The sequence below is a fragment of the Megalobrama amblycephala genome, linkage group LG18, assembly GCF_018812025.1.
Source record: "Megalobrama amblycephala isolate DHTTF-2021 linkage group LG18, ASM1881202v1, whole genome shotgun sequence".
Taxonomy (NCBI): Eukaryota; Metazoa; Chordata; class Actinopteri; order Cypriniformes; family Xenocyprididae; genus Megalobrama; species Megalobrama amblycephala.
In genome coordinates this window covers 7,074,094-7,086,989 of record NC_063061.1, presented here as the reverse complement: position 1 = coordinate 7,086,989, position 12,896 = coordinate 7,074,094, and the positions used below count along the sequence as shown (strand labels likewise).

General features: G+C 38.7%; 1 protein-coding gene across 1 annotated transcript; it reads left to right on the top strand.

Annotated features, from left to right (window-relative positions):
- Positions 1–2,542: 2,542 nt before the first annotated feature.
- LOC125253560 (transmembrane gamma-carboxyglutamic acid protein 3) lies at positions 2,543–7,232 on the top strand. The gene is made up of 4 exons (XM_048167584.1): positions 2,543–2,982; positions 3,792–3,837; positions 5,372–5,532; positions 6,073–7,232. Exons 2-4 carry the CDS (start codon positions 3,828–3,830, stop codon positions 6,616–6,618), a joined length of 717 nt encoding a protein of 238 aa, XP_048023541.1. The 5' UTR covers positions 2,543–2,982; positions 3,792–3,827; the 3' UTR covers positions 6,619–7,232.
- Positions 7,233–12,896: the final 5,664 nt, after the last annotated feature.

The window sequence follows — 12,896 nt, the reverse complement described above, 5'->3', positions numbered from 1 at the left end:
TGGTTTTCTTTCTTTATTAAACATTATACTGCAGTTAGTCCATTTTGCAAAATGATTCAATTAAAATCGCAGCGCTACAAACATGCATGTTGGAGACCTTTTACCATGAATACATCCAGATTTATTTAATAATTCCTTAAGTAATTCATCCATCCTTGCTCTCCATGACAACAAAAGCATACTACTGTTGTTAGCAGTTAGCACTAAGCACTCTGGTGTAGGGGAGGAGCTGAGTAAATTTAGTCTCATGTCACACAACAGCAGATTCGACATGGAACAGGTAGGGTACAACGGGGCTAAATGCACACCTTAAGGAAAAATGTGCTTTTCACTACTCTCAAAGTGTATGATTACAGGAATAATATATATGTTTGCATTGAACATTGATGGAGCAACAGACTTTGTGTGAAAAATAAATCATAAAAGTGGTTAACTTTGTTTAAAAATCTTATAAATGTATGAGGTGGTGAGGGGGATTTTAACCCCACACACAGGGTTAAAAGTTCCCCAGCATGGGGTAAAAGGCACAAGCAGTATTCATACAAATACTTTAGCTAAAATAATATGTTTTTAATAATGTCTAGGTTAATACTTGTTCAAAAGAATCACTTTAGCAACGTTTTTACTATTTTCTGTTTATTTTGATAAATAAAAGAATTCATTCTTGTTCAATAAATATACTGTCATTAAAATAGGCCTATTGTCAAGGTTATGCACTGTCTAGTTTACTTTTGAGTTTTGGTTTAGTCCTCATTTTTTTCCCTTTGCCAGATCCTCCTTGCCTCGTCTTTTGCCATAGTCAGTAATTAAGTTACCCAGGTGTTGTGTGTTATGTTAACGATGTCTGTGTGTACTTAAGCCCTCAGTTTACTCAGTTCTGCATGCGTTTCCGTGTCATCTATGTAATGTGGCTGTGGTACTCCTGTCGTCATCTGTGGATTATTCTATTAAAACCTGTTTCTTTTTGATCTATTTGTCTTCATGTGCTATTTAACTACAGCCACCTGTGACAGAACATGGAACCAACAAAGAAGAGTATATTTCAACATGGATACAACTTTAATCGATTTCCTCTTCCGCCCAGAACAGAGACCATACTTGGAATATTTGTTTTGGACGCTCCAGCACGGATGACTCCTTTTCACAACCTTCAAACTAGAACCCAGCCAGCCACCAGCCATGTCCACGTCGGAGCAGCAAGCTGAGCCCTCCAGGAATATTGAGACAGAACATCAGAGGTTGATGTCATCCCAGAGCTCGAATCAGTCAAGGTGTGTGAACCAGCAGTTACAACCGTTGTTGAAGGCATGTTAGTGGAGTTTGTGGGGATGGAGTGGAGCTCTGCCCACACACCCGCCACTGAGGTAAAGCCCCTCAGTGCTTTCTCAGTTGGCTCCATCATGTGCTGCTTATCCACTTTAAGTCTTCCAGACCCCAGCTTGCTCGCGATCAGAGGATCCCATGTCTCCACCTCTAGCCATCAGGCACCGGCTCCACCTCCACCCTTCAACCATTCCTCAGGCTTCGCCGAACTCCCTCATCCTTCTGACATCACTTCGGTCTATCATCGCTCTCTCAGCCTCAGACTTCCAGGTCAGTGGCTTTGCCTCGATCCTCCACCCCTCTGGCTTTGCTGGGCTCCTCCTTCCCTCCAGTTCAGCCATTGTCCTTGCTCGCTCCGTCACACCACCCTGGTCTGCCAAGCCCATGCCATGCCTCAGCTCCACCTTGACCATCCGGAACTTCGGCATCATCCTAGCTCTTTGGCTGGTTGGCTCCACCCTGGTTCCTTTTCTCACCATCTCCACCTCAGTCAGTCATCCACCCGGTTCCGTCTGTGCACCCCAGGTCTACTACACCATGGCTCCTCCCGCCATCGGCTCCACTCTGGACTATTATTTCTTTTAGTTTTGTTGTTCTCCAGCTTCACATCCTCCAGGAGCCTCTCCCATCCTCCCTAGTAGTCTTTTGCGGCACGAGAATGCACCTTCCGTGAGGGGGAACTACTGTCAAGGTTATTTTAAAAAGTAAAGACTCTGAAAGCATTGAAGTAGATCCCATAATATTTAATACAGATTTACAGTAGCAACAATAAATTATATTTTATTATATGATTAATATTTATTTTTTTTTAAATATGATTTTCATTATAAATATGGGTATTATCTCTAAGATGGATACAAAAAATGGAAAAGTCAGCCAGCTATTCATTATCATGTTAATTATTGTGCCTTTTGCGCCAACAGCAGGTGCGCTTTTTACCCCAAATACCATACTTTTACATATTCTTCCGTTATTGAAAAACTGAAAATATAAATTTGACTAGTAATATAAATTAGATATCTCTAATTACGTTTGCTTATGCGTGGCATGTCAGTTGAAGATATCTATGACGTTACATATATCTTAAATAGTAGCCTATTTAGACTATAGTCAAAACATATTATAATTATGACTCGTCGAAATACAATTGTAACTATCAAAAATCTATTTATGGATAGTCAAACCATAGTTTTGACTATCATTCACAGCTCCATCACATGCGGCTAAGATAGCCGTTCAGCCTTATGGGTAATGCTGTCTTTTAATGCAAGGCGTGGCATAGACAGGGACCCCTGACTCTATTCCGACATCACGCTCTTTCTCTAATTAAAATATCACTTGTTTGCACTCCGCGTCCACAACGATAAGAATAAAACAATGTCTGGGCAACAATACGCAACGGTTTCTTGAAACTATTTCTGAGAACTGTATACGTGTGCACAGACAGACTACACTACCCAGTTTATTTTCCCCATTCCCCAAGATGTATGACTTCAAGATGTATGAAATCAACAGTGGAATTTCATTGGACAATCAGGGGGAATCCGTGACTCCTACTGGCCAATCCGCACATCAATCAAAGGGCATCCATGACTCATGTGGGTGCTCCCTCGTTGGAAACAGGGATGAAATGGACTAGCAATTGCAACAGCCTGGAAGGTAGGCTTTGTAGGCTTTTTTTATTCTTTTGCGTCTCCCTCTGAGTTTACAAATGTACACGTTATTTTCTTTTGTTCCATGACAACTAAAAATGTCGCTGCGTTTATAAATATACCGCTTTTATACACAGAGAGCCCTTCTAAGGACCATAGTCAGCTGTTATAGTCAAACTGAATATGTCTCTTATTAATATTTTATTTGCTTTTAAGAAAGCTATTTGCTTTTAAGAACGGCTTCAGGAAATGTAATTACAGTGAACTGTTTTATCAATATTTTTTTTTAAAACTATTGCACTTATAAATAGAAGAAAATCTATTTCGCATATAGCATTTCAAGTATGCTTTGCATGTCTTATTTATTTCTCTTGGTCTTGTTATCTCCGTTATTTATTTATTTATTTATTTATTTATTTTGATGCAACTTCAAGACATTATTAAACATGAAGTTACGTTGGGCTGAAATTTATCGTATGTGATAAAGCGATAGTAACTCGTGAATTAAATTAATTCGTTAAGGAGTGAGCTAGAGCACGAGTGATATAAATTTAGCTCGCGCATCTCTCTATCTACCCGCTCCGTTACTATGGGAACCTCCTCCCCCGCCCTTCTCCCTCCTCCATCAGCATATCTTTAGACATGCAAGAGCTTTTATATTAGTAAGATATCGGCTTGCAGATAGCAGTCTTCTGCTTATGTGATATTTTAGAATATTGTGAGCAAAGCCAGTGCCACAATTATGATGAATAACAACAGGTTTGAACATAAGAGAACTTTTTTCAATGCTTTAAATGCATCTTTTCTTTTGCCCAGGTCAAAATACTTCAGATTGAGTTCTCTTGTGGTAGTATGGCAGCAGGTAAGGACCAGATTTTCAGCAACTTAATCTTAAAACACTGATAAGGTCCTTTTAGATTGGTCTGATCTAAAAATAGCCCAGTAGTCCTTGAGCAGAAACTGATTTCACCAAGTGCAACATGTTCCTGGAACAACATTCCAATCAACCAATCAGATTTATGGGACAAGTTTACAGTTTATGTCAAGTTTAGGCCGACAACCAGGGTTTGGTGCTTCTACATTAGTGTTATTCACCTACCATTTTCCTCTGATTTTAGGGGTAACTTATGGGTAGGGTTAGGTATGGGGTACAGATATGTCTTTAAGTTTTTGGACATAAATGTTGTTCCAGGATCAACAAAATATGTTGACCCAGGAACACATCTAACTCAGCAAAATCAGAAAATGCAGTTCTTGACATGCATTGTTAAATGACATTAAACCTTGATATAAAAGATGTGTCAAAGCTCTTTAAGTTCCTCTGAAGCCTTGCTGTACTCATTTCAGCATTGAAATGACCCATACATATTAATGCATATTATTTTAGGTAATAGATTTTTTTTAAAGTCGCCATGTAATGAAAATTCTGTTTGCTGGATACATGTTATTGATGATATTGTATAGTGAACAATTAATCTGTGCATATTTTTCTTTCTTTTTTTTTTTAAAGATGTTTTGACCTCATAATGTTTAATTAAAATGTCATAACTGTATCTACTGGTAAAAACGGCAGACTTCTCTCTGGTGATGAATGCAGGACTAATTGATTGATGAAAAATGAATGGAGTGATAAATGGATGTAAATTGATTGATGGATGATTAATGGATGGATAATGACAAAAAAAAATTGAAAAAAAAAAAAAAAAAAAGTAGCTGCAAATTTCATGGGAAAGGCATAAAATTATTTAGGTCACATCCACACGAAGCCAGAGCTTTCCGTATCCGATCTTTTTTTTTTTTTTTTCCTCATTTCAAGAAATATCTGCGTACACACGAACCCACTGAAACCGACTCAAAACGATGTAGTATACATGCCATATCAGTATGTGGCTCTGTAATTCTGCCATAGAGATACACTAAAAAAGGAGAATAAGATATGGAGCATGCGCATAAACCTTGTGCACTGTATACAAACTGTAATAAAGCTGAGAAATAAAGCTTTACTTTAGTAAATCTAATAGGCTCAGTAGCTTCTGCAGCAAGACTAGGGTTGAGACGTTGGGTGATGACATCATCGTTTCACAAAATATACAGATGGCTGTACACACGAAAATACAAGGGTGTCATTTTCAGATTTATCCACTGGGACCCGGTTTAAAAAAAAAAAAGCAGTATCAGGCTCCTAAAATGCTGGATCCGTTTGATCATATCCGATATGATAAAAAAAATTTATATATACATCTAAATGTGTCTCTGTGTGGACGGGCTCTTAGACTTTGTATTTGACAGGCCTGATCCATCGGCAAAGGCATGAACTGGAAAACTTGCGTACACTACACATATGAACAAACACCTTTGCTCCCAGTAATGCAAACAGATGTCTTTTAATCTCTCAGCGTTTCTAGATGGCAAGGATGCAAACTCTCTCCTCAAACGTTTTCCACGGGATAATGGTTTCCTGGAGGAGTTCCGGCCGGGCAACATTGAGAGGGAATGTGCCGAGGAGAGCTGCAGCTTTGAGGAGGCCAATGAAGTGTTTGAAAATAAGGAGCGAACGGTAAATCCTGTCTTCATTAGCAAAAGCTGTAAACACTTCTGTTTTCTGTGTTTGTTGCGTATTTTGCAATATTGCAAGTCTGTAAACCATTATTCTGATATTGGGTGCTTTCACACATACAGATTGTTCCTTTTAGAGCCCTGTTGTCGAAATGCCAGCAAATCAGTTCTGGCAATTTGCTGATATAGTGCTGTATTATGGTTATGTGTGAACAAGCACTTGCAATGTTTGGAGGATTTTACATAAAAAATCTGCTGTCATAGAATTTGAGCCTGTCGTAAAGTTCTTAAACTGTAATTTTAAATAATCTGTTAGTTTTAACCCCTAGGACAAGTGTGTCATCCTAAAGAAATATTTTTGCTATGCTATTTATTTTTTTTTTTTAAACTTTACAGAGGCACATTGGGTTAAAGTGAATGACATCCGATTGTTTTTTAATGGCGTTCTAGTGGTGGTGTGTGAATGCTAGCCATATGTATAAAACACAGAAGGCCACTGCAATTTAACAATGTGTGAAAGTGGCTGTCTCTTCATTCATAGATGGAGTTTTGGAAAAACCGCAGCATCTACACAGTGAACAGCAATGCTGATTCGGAGCGCCCGGACACTGTGTACATGGTGGTGCCCCTTCTGGGCATGGCCCTTCTCATCATCATCGCGCTCTTCCTTATCTGGCGCTGTCAACTGCAGAAGGCCACGCGTCGGCGTCCGGCCTACACCCAGAACCGCTATCTGGCTAACCGGAATGCCCGTAGCCTTCCACGCATCCTGGTGCACCGTGAACCTCCCTCACATTCAGAGAACTCTCACACTAATGACAGGCCCAGCGTGGTGGTCAGCGGTGCTGAGAGAGGCGGGGTTTCAGTCACCACCCAAGATGGCCATCATCACGCCAGCCATTCGCAGAACAATCGCTCCCTGTACGTACAAGATCCTTCTTTGTCCGTGACTTCCCATCTGTCCGGCGCAACCCCGCCGCCATCCTACGAGGAAGTTACCGGCCACTTAGAGAGCAGCAGCGATGAGACGACAGCCCCCTACAGCGACCCTCCTCCTAAATATGAGGAGATTGTGCTAGAAAAGTGAGAGGTTTCATAAATATGGACACATAGAGCAGTAACCAAAAGTTACAGATGCACTGGTTCCCAAGCACTTATTCTAATGTGGCTCTCACTCTGAACAGAGTGTGCAGGCTATGTATTTGACAGTCGCCTTGTGTCGTTGATCGGTTCATGGACTGCACTGGTAAACGTGGTTGTTTTTCAAATCTCAACGGGTCCTGCCTTCACACTCATACAATCTTCTCATCTTTTCCGTGAACCTTTACATGTCCTTCAACCTCTCACACCACAACGCATGAATTTGTGCACTGCATCGTAATGGCATTGGCCATCAAGCTTCAGAGCCTACAGGGAAATGAAAAGATTGTTTATGAGGCAAAACAAGATGATGTGCCAAATCTAATTGGTGTATCGTACGAATGTTTAGACACACCAAATATTTCTAGAGTGTGCGTCTTCTTGTGTTTATAAAGTTGTGATTTCATAGATTCCTTGACACTATTAAGTATACTAAGCCCTGTGAAATCTTATACCAGCAGTATCTCTGATCCATACCAATGTCAGAATTAGTAATACAATCTCACGTGTAAATTGTAACATGGGAACAAAACAAATGCAAAATACAACATCCAAATCATACATATGTGACGATCACGCCGTCTTGTGGAAAATGCACTCTCATGTACGCACACAATTTGATTGTTTACAGACACATAAACATACACAAAAATGTACATAGAATGAGTGTGGAACTAGGCCTTAGAAATAAGAAGAGTAGTCAATCAAATCGTCTGCTCGGCTGCTTGCGATTTTATGGTTATTGAGAGATTTTACCTCAAACGCTGTGCTTACACAATCACTCTCTCCCAAGACACAAATGCACAAAAACTCAAACAAAAAATCTGTGTTTGGGGCCCATCCATTGGATAATACAACATTCCAGGCCCTCAATATCTTATGTTGACTGTTTAAAATGTGCTTTATTACCCTTTTTTATAACAGCAAAAAACTGTTAATTTTTACAAAGCTTTCTGTGGCTTTTGACATCACCAGGTGCTATACTGTACTATAATGCTGCTTGTTCTCGCCATGTTTCCCTCCTCATCACTATATCTCTGTATATATGGCTTGTGTTCTACCTATTCAACCAAACATGCAGCTGAATCATGTTTTCCAGCTCAGGTTAAGCCAATGAACTGCTACTGTTGCAGTAAATTTGTAAATAATCTCTCACACTGCCAACCTTTGAGCGACTGTGATATTCGGCTTAAGGTGCGGTCACATTTACTGTTGTTTGGTGAATTTTTGCGGCCAATTACCAGTTATTTCAATAGGAATCCATGCAATTATGAATTTCGCACAGCGACAGATTTCCCCTACTCAGATTTCAGGTTTAAGATGTTTACTCAAATTCACAGTGTTGACCATCAGAAAGCTGCTTGGTTTTAAAGTGACTTCTGTGGCTTTGTTTACACCTGGTATTAAGATGCGTTTTGGTCAGTCGGATCATGGGGAAGACACATTCCTGTTTACACCTGGTGTTTTAATTCGTCTCTTTTGTCCAGTTTCAACCACTTCTGTCCTGATTTCTTTGAGGGGAGGGTCTATGTGTGGGAAATGTATGTGCTTTTTCAAATCTTTCAATCTAATGCACAAAATAAGCTTGCACAATTTACATATGAACGTGAAAGGAGATGACAAAAAAAAAAACATACAGAGAGCAGCAGCTTTCGTTTCTGCTCTGATAGCTGCAAGACCACGCCGAACACTGAGCACGTGTTAGATATAAATCAGGAACTTTGTGTTTGGTACATTTTTCATCTTCAAACCAAACGTTGGTCTCCAGCCGACAAAGTTTAAATCCAATCTGGCTATCACGCTTCCTATAATGTTTACACATTAGGTCAGTAGGCAGACAGTAGGGGGCAGGGCCTAAAAATAACTTTTTGGCATGCCTGCCATGAAACTGTTTTTGCAAAAACAGGCAGTAATGATACCAAAATTTTAGATAACAGTGAAAATTTACAATTCTTTATTCCAATTCTGATACCACAGCTAAAACTACTAGCCTAATATAAATTTAAAACATTATTAAAGACAAGAAAACAGTAATAAAATAAGATCAAATAATACAATTAAAAGCAAAAACACAAATAAATGCAGTATTACAAAGGTACAAGTGTTTTTCAGGTAGGTATAGAGTAAGGAAATTGTCCATTTGGAATTATAAGGTTCTGTCTGCATTCTGAGCAGTTTTGAGGTATTGAGCTTCAAAGTTTTTGCATTCAATTCAACTTTGTAGATAGAACCTTTTTGTTTTCTAAATAAAAAGTCCCAAATTGTACACATTTAAAAAAAAAAAAAATCACAATTTAAATAAGTTGTCACAGAATAAGAATATGTGAATAACTCATTTGACAAAAATGTCAGATAGAACCTTATAATTCCAAGGGGACGAAATGTAAAATGACACTGCATAGGCTTCACTGTATAAATTAAATGTCCTTATTAATTAATCCTTATTAAAGATAGAAAAGTTATTCAGTCAAGAGCAGTGAGTGATTTTTTTCTTTGTCCTTTGTTTGATTAACATTAAAAACAGACAGCAGCAGGAATGCTAGGCTGCTCTCACTTTAAGAACGAATCTAATATACTGATACTGTACACATGCGTTTACTTTCTCAACTGTGTATGTTCACTTAAGACATAAACGACTGTTTACTAGGATACTCTTTGTTTGTTTTTGTTTTTTTGTTTCTTGTGCTTGAATATTTAAATTGTCAAGGCTTAAACATTCGTGATGATACAGTGCTGGCCTGTCAAATGTCCTGAGCAATGTTCCCATTTGTTTGCGTTAATGCATTGTTAGATTTCAGAAAAATATTATGGGCCAAATGGCGAGTGACACTGTTTCATATACTCGCCAACACTGATTTTTACTCACGTGGCGCTTGGCGAGTGTTAATTTTAGGCCCTGGTAGCCGGTCTTTTGTGGCTGTCAAACACATTCAGCAACATGAGTGTTTACATTACGAAATCAATCCGGTCAAATGCTTTTTCGACTACCTCTGTAAGTGGTTGAAAGTGGACAAACTCAAAATGTTTTAGATCCCATTTACACCTGTATTTAGTTTCATCCACTTGTGATCAGATTTCCTGTGTGAGCTGTTTCTCATACATCACTACACTAATGAGAGTAGACAATAAACCTTGTTTTGCCCGCAAAATTTCATGATCGCACCTTTAGCTTTCTGATGGGAATATCGCTGCATCAATCCAATATGAATGCAAAAGCGACATTACAAGTGGGTCAGTGGGTTGTTGGGCGAAACACTAAAACTAATGGAGCCTTAATATAATTGTGCTGAAAACACTGTATTATTATAAAATGCTAATTTCAAAAAGGGTTAAAACTTTAGCCTGACCAGGCGCTTTCATACAAACAGTAGACCAAATAGATTGAATATATAAACAAGCACAGTATTGGAAGGATGCAGTGGGGAAGTGGAGTCTGACCTTGCTTCTTATTGAAAATGGAGGAATTGCAAACTACTTACTTCGCTTGAGGCTCTGCTCATGTCTCCTGGGCCTCTTAATTCAGTCGCAACAATCCATCCCACGATGCCTTGTCAGGCTGTCTTTTGCACTGATGGAGCACCCAGCTCAGTAGACGGCTTTGATAATAGCTGGCACAGACTGCAGATCAGTTTAAGGCTTGATTGCTGTTGAAAGACCGATAAGAGAATAGCGACAACTCATTACAAGTGTTGAGAGGTGGGCTGGACTATTTGGTAGCCTCAATGAATTGTAAGTTATGGTTGAACATTATGTATGGAGCAACATGTCTCTAATATAACAACACTATATCAGAGGTAGCAAGAACTGAAGAAAATGTATGTGTGGTTTATCTTTGTGTTTATTTTTGACCAAGAGAGAACTGTACGCGTGAAGAAATATGTTAGGGAATATGTGTATATGTGTTCGTATCGTATCTGGCCTGTTGCCAGCAGTCATGTTACTGTCTAGCTAGTAAGAATGTGCCACAGGAGCCACAGGCTTTGGTTTATATGCTAAATATATATGTTATATCCAAAACCAATGCATAATGCACCATTGTTGTTCTTCATGCCAAACTGCATGATTTTTTTTTCTTCTTAATTTTATGATTTATGTATAATTTTTCCACTGTGGCTTTGATTATCTTGTTTGTGCTGGTTACACTAATTTTGCATTTAAATTTTAACACATCTGATAAACAAGCACTACTGGCATTTTAATCAATAATTATATGATAAAATTGTACATTTGTGTATGTCTTGTGTCAAATGTCCTTCATCTTAGGCATCATGGCAATTTCTAAACCAAATCGATATAATATACTCAAATATTATTTTAGTATGAATATACAACATATTATCAGATCTGTTGCACACAAAAGTCAATTGCGTAAATAGTAAACTGATGCATGAATCTAGTTTTATTTTTTATTTATATTATTATTATTTTGCTTTGAAAGTATTCATTCATATTTAAGCTTGAATTTAATTAGGAAAAATTATAATACAGCTCTGTGAGCTCACTTTTATTCATGTGTGCTTTGTGTTTTGACACGCTTGTTTAAAGCATTAATTAATCAATGAACTATCTCTATAGTGGTTTTAATTTGGCTTTAGTTGTGTTTAGACCATTGACTTTAAAAACAGCCTGAAGTCTTTGGAGTCTTCCATAACAAATCTGTCAAGCTTTTCATCAAAGATTTGTCTCACATGGATTAACAGAGCTTCCAATGAGATTGATGTTTTATTTATTTATTTTTATTCCTGTTTTGTCACAAACATCATATATGCATAATTTATCTAAGTTTACACTCAAAGTAAATATATCTGCTTAATCAAACAGATGTGATTAGAAAACAGTTTGTAGTAATATTTACATTAGTTTTTATTTTAATATATATATATATATTTATTAGTTTGTCTTTTTAATGCCTATATAGTTTATATATAAATATATATACAAACAAACAAACAGTATCTCACAGAAGTCAGTACACCCCTCACATTTTTGTAAATATTTTATTATAGCTTTTCATGTGACAATGAAGAAATGGCACTTTGCTACAATGTAAAGTAGTGAGTGCACAGCTTGTATAACAGTGTAAATTTGCTGTCCCCTCAAAATAACTCAACACACAGCCATTAATGTCTAAACCGCTGGCCACAAAAGTGAGTACACACCTAAGTGAAAATGTCCAAATTGGGCCCAACGTGTCAATATTTTGTGTGGCCAACATTATTTTCCAGCACTGCCTTAACCCTCTTGGGCATGGAGTTCACCAGAGCTTCACAGGTTGCCACTGGAGTCCTCTTCCACTCCTCCATGACGACATCACGGAGCTGGTGGATGTTAGAGACCTTACGTTCCTCCACAGATGGTCAATAGGGTTTAGGTCTGGAGACATGCTTGGCCAGTCCATCACCTTTACCCTCAGCTTCTTTAGCAAGGCAGTGGTGGTCTTGGAGGTGTGTTTGGGGTCATTATCATGTTGGAATATTGCCCTGCGGCCCAGTCTCTGAAGGGAGGGGATTATGATCTGCTTCAGTATGTCACAGTACATGTTGGCATTCATGGTTCCCTCAATGAACTGTAGCTCCCCAGTGCCGGCAGCACTCATGCAGCCCCAGACCATGACACTCCCACCACCATGCTTGACTGTAGGCAAGACACATTGGTCTTTGTACTCCTCACCTGGTTGCCGCCACACACGCTTGACACCATCTGAACCAAATAAGTTTATCTAGGTCTCATCAGACCACAGGACATGGTTCCAATAATCCATGTACTTAGTCTGCTTGTCTTCAGCAAACTGTTTGCGGGCTTTCTTGTGCATCATTTTTAGAAGAAGCTTCCTTCTGGGACGACAGCCACTGGGACTTCCAGTGACCTGTATGAGAGAGTGAGAGCGATAGCACCAAATTTAACACACCTGCTCCCCATTCACACCTGAGACCTTGTAACACTAACGAGTCGCATGGCACCGGGGAGAGAAAATGGCTAATTGGGCCCAATTTGGACATTTTCACTTAGGGGTGTACTCACTTTTGTGGCCAGCAGTTTAGACATTAATGGCTGTGTGTTGAGTTATTTTGAGGGGGCAGCAAATTTACACTGTTATAAAAGCTGTACACTCACTACTTTACATTGTAGCAAAGTGCCATTTCTTCAGTGTTGTCACATGAAAAGATATAATAAAATATTTACAAAAATGTGAGGGATGTACTCACTTCTGTGAGATACTGTATA

Bases quoted from the DNA above. Each gene is read 5' to 3' on its own strand.
- LOC125253560 (XM_048167584.1), top strand. The intron at 5,533-6,072 runs GTAAATCCTGTC...CTTCATTCATAG, and splicing joins TTGAAAATAAGGAGCGAACG to ATGGAGTTTTGGAAAAACCG.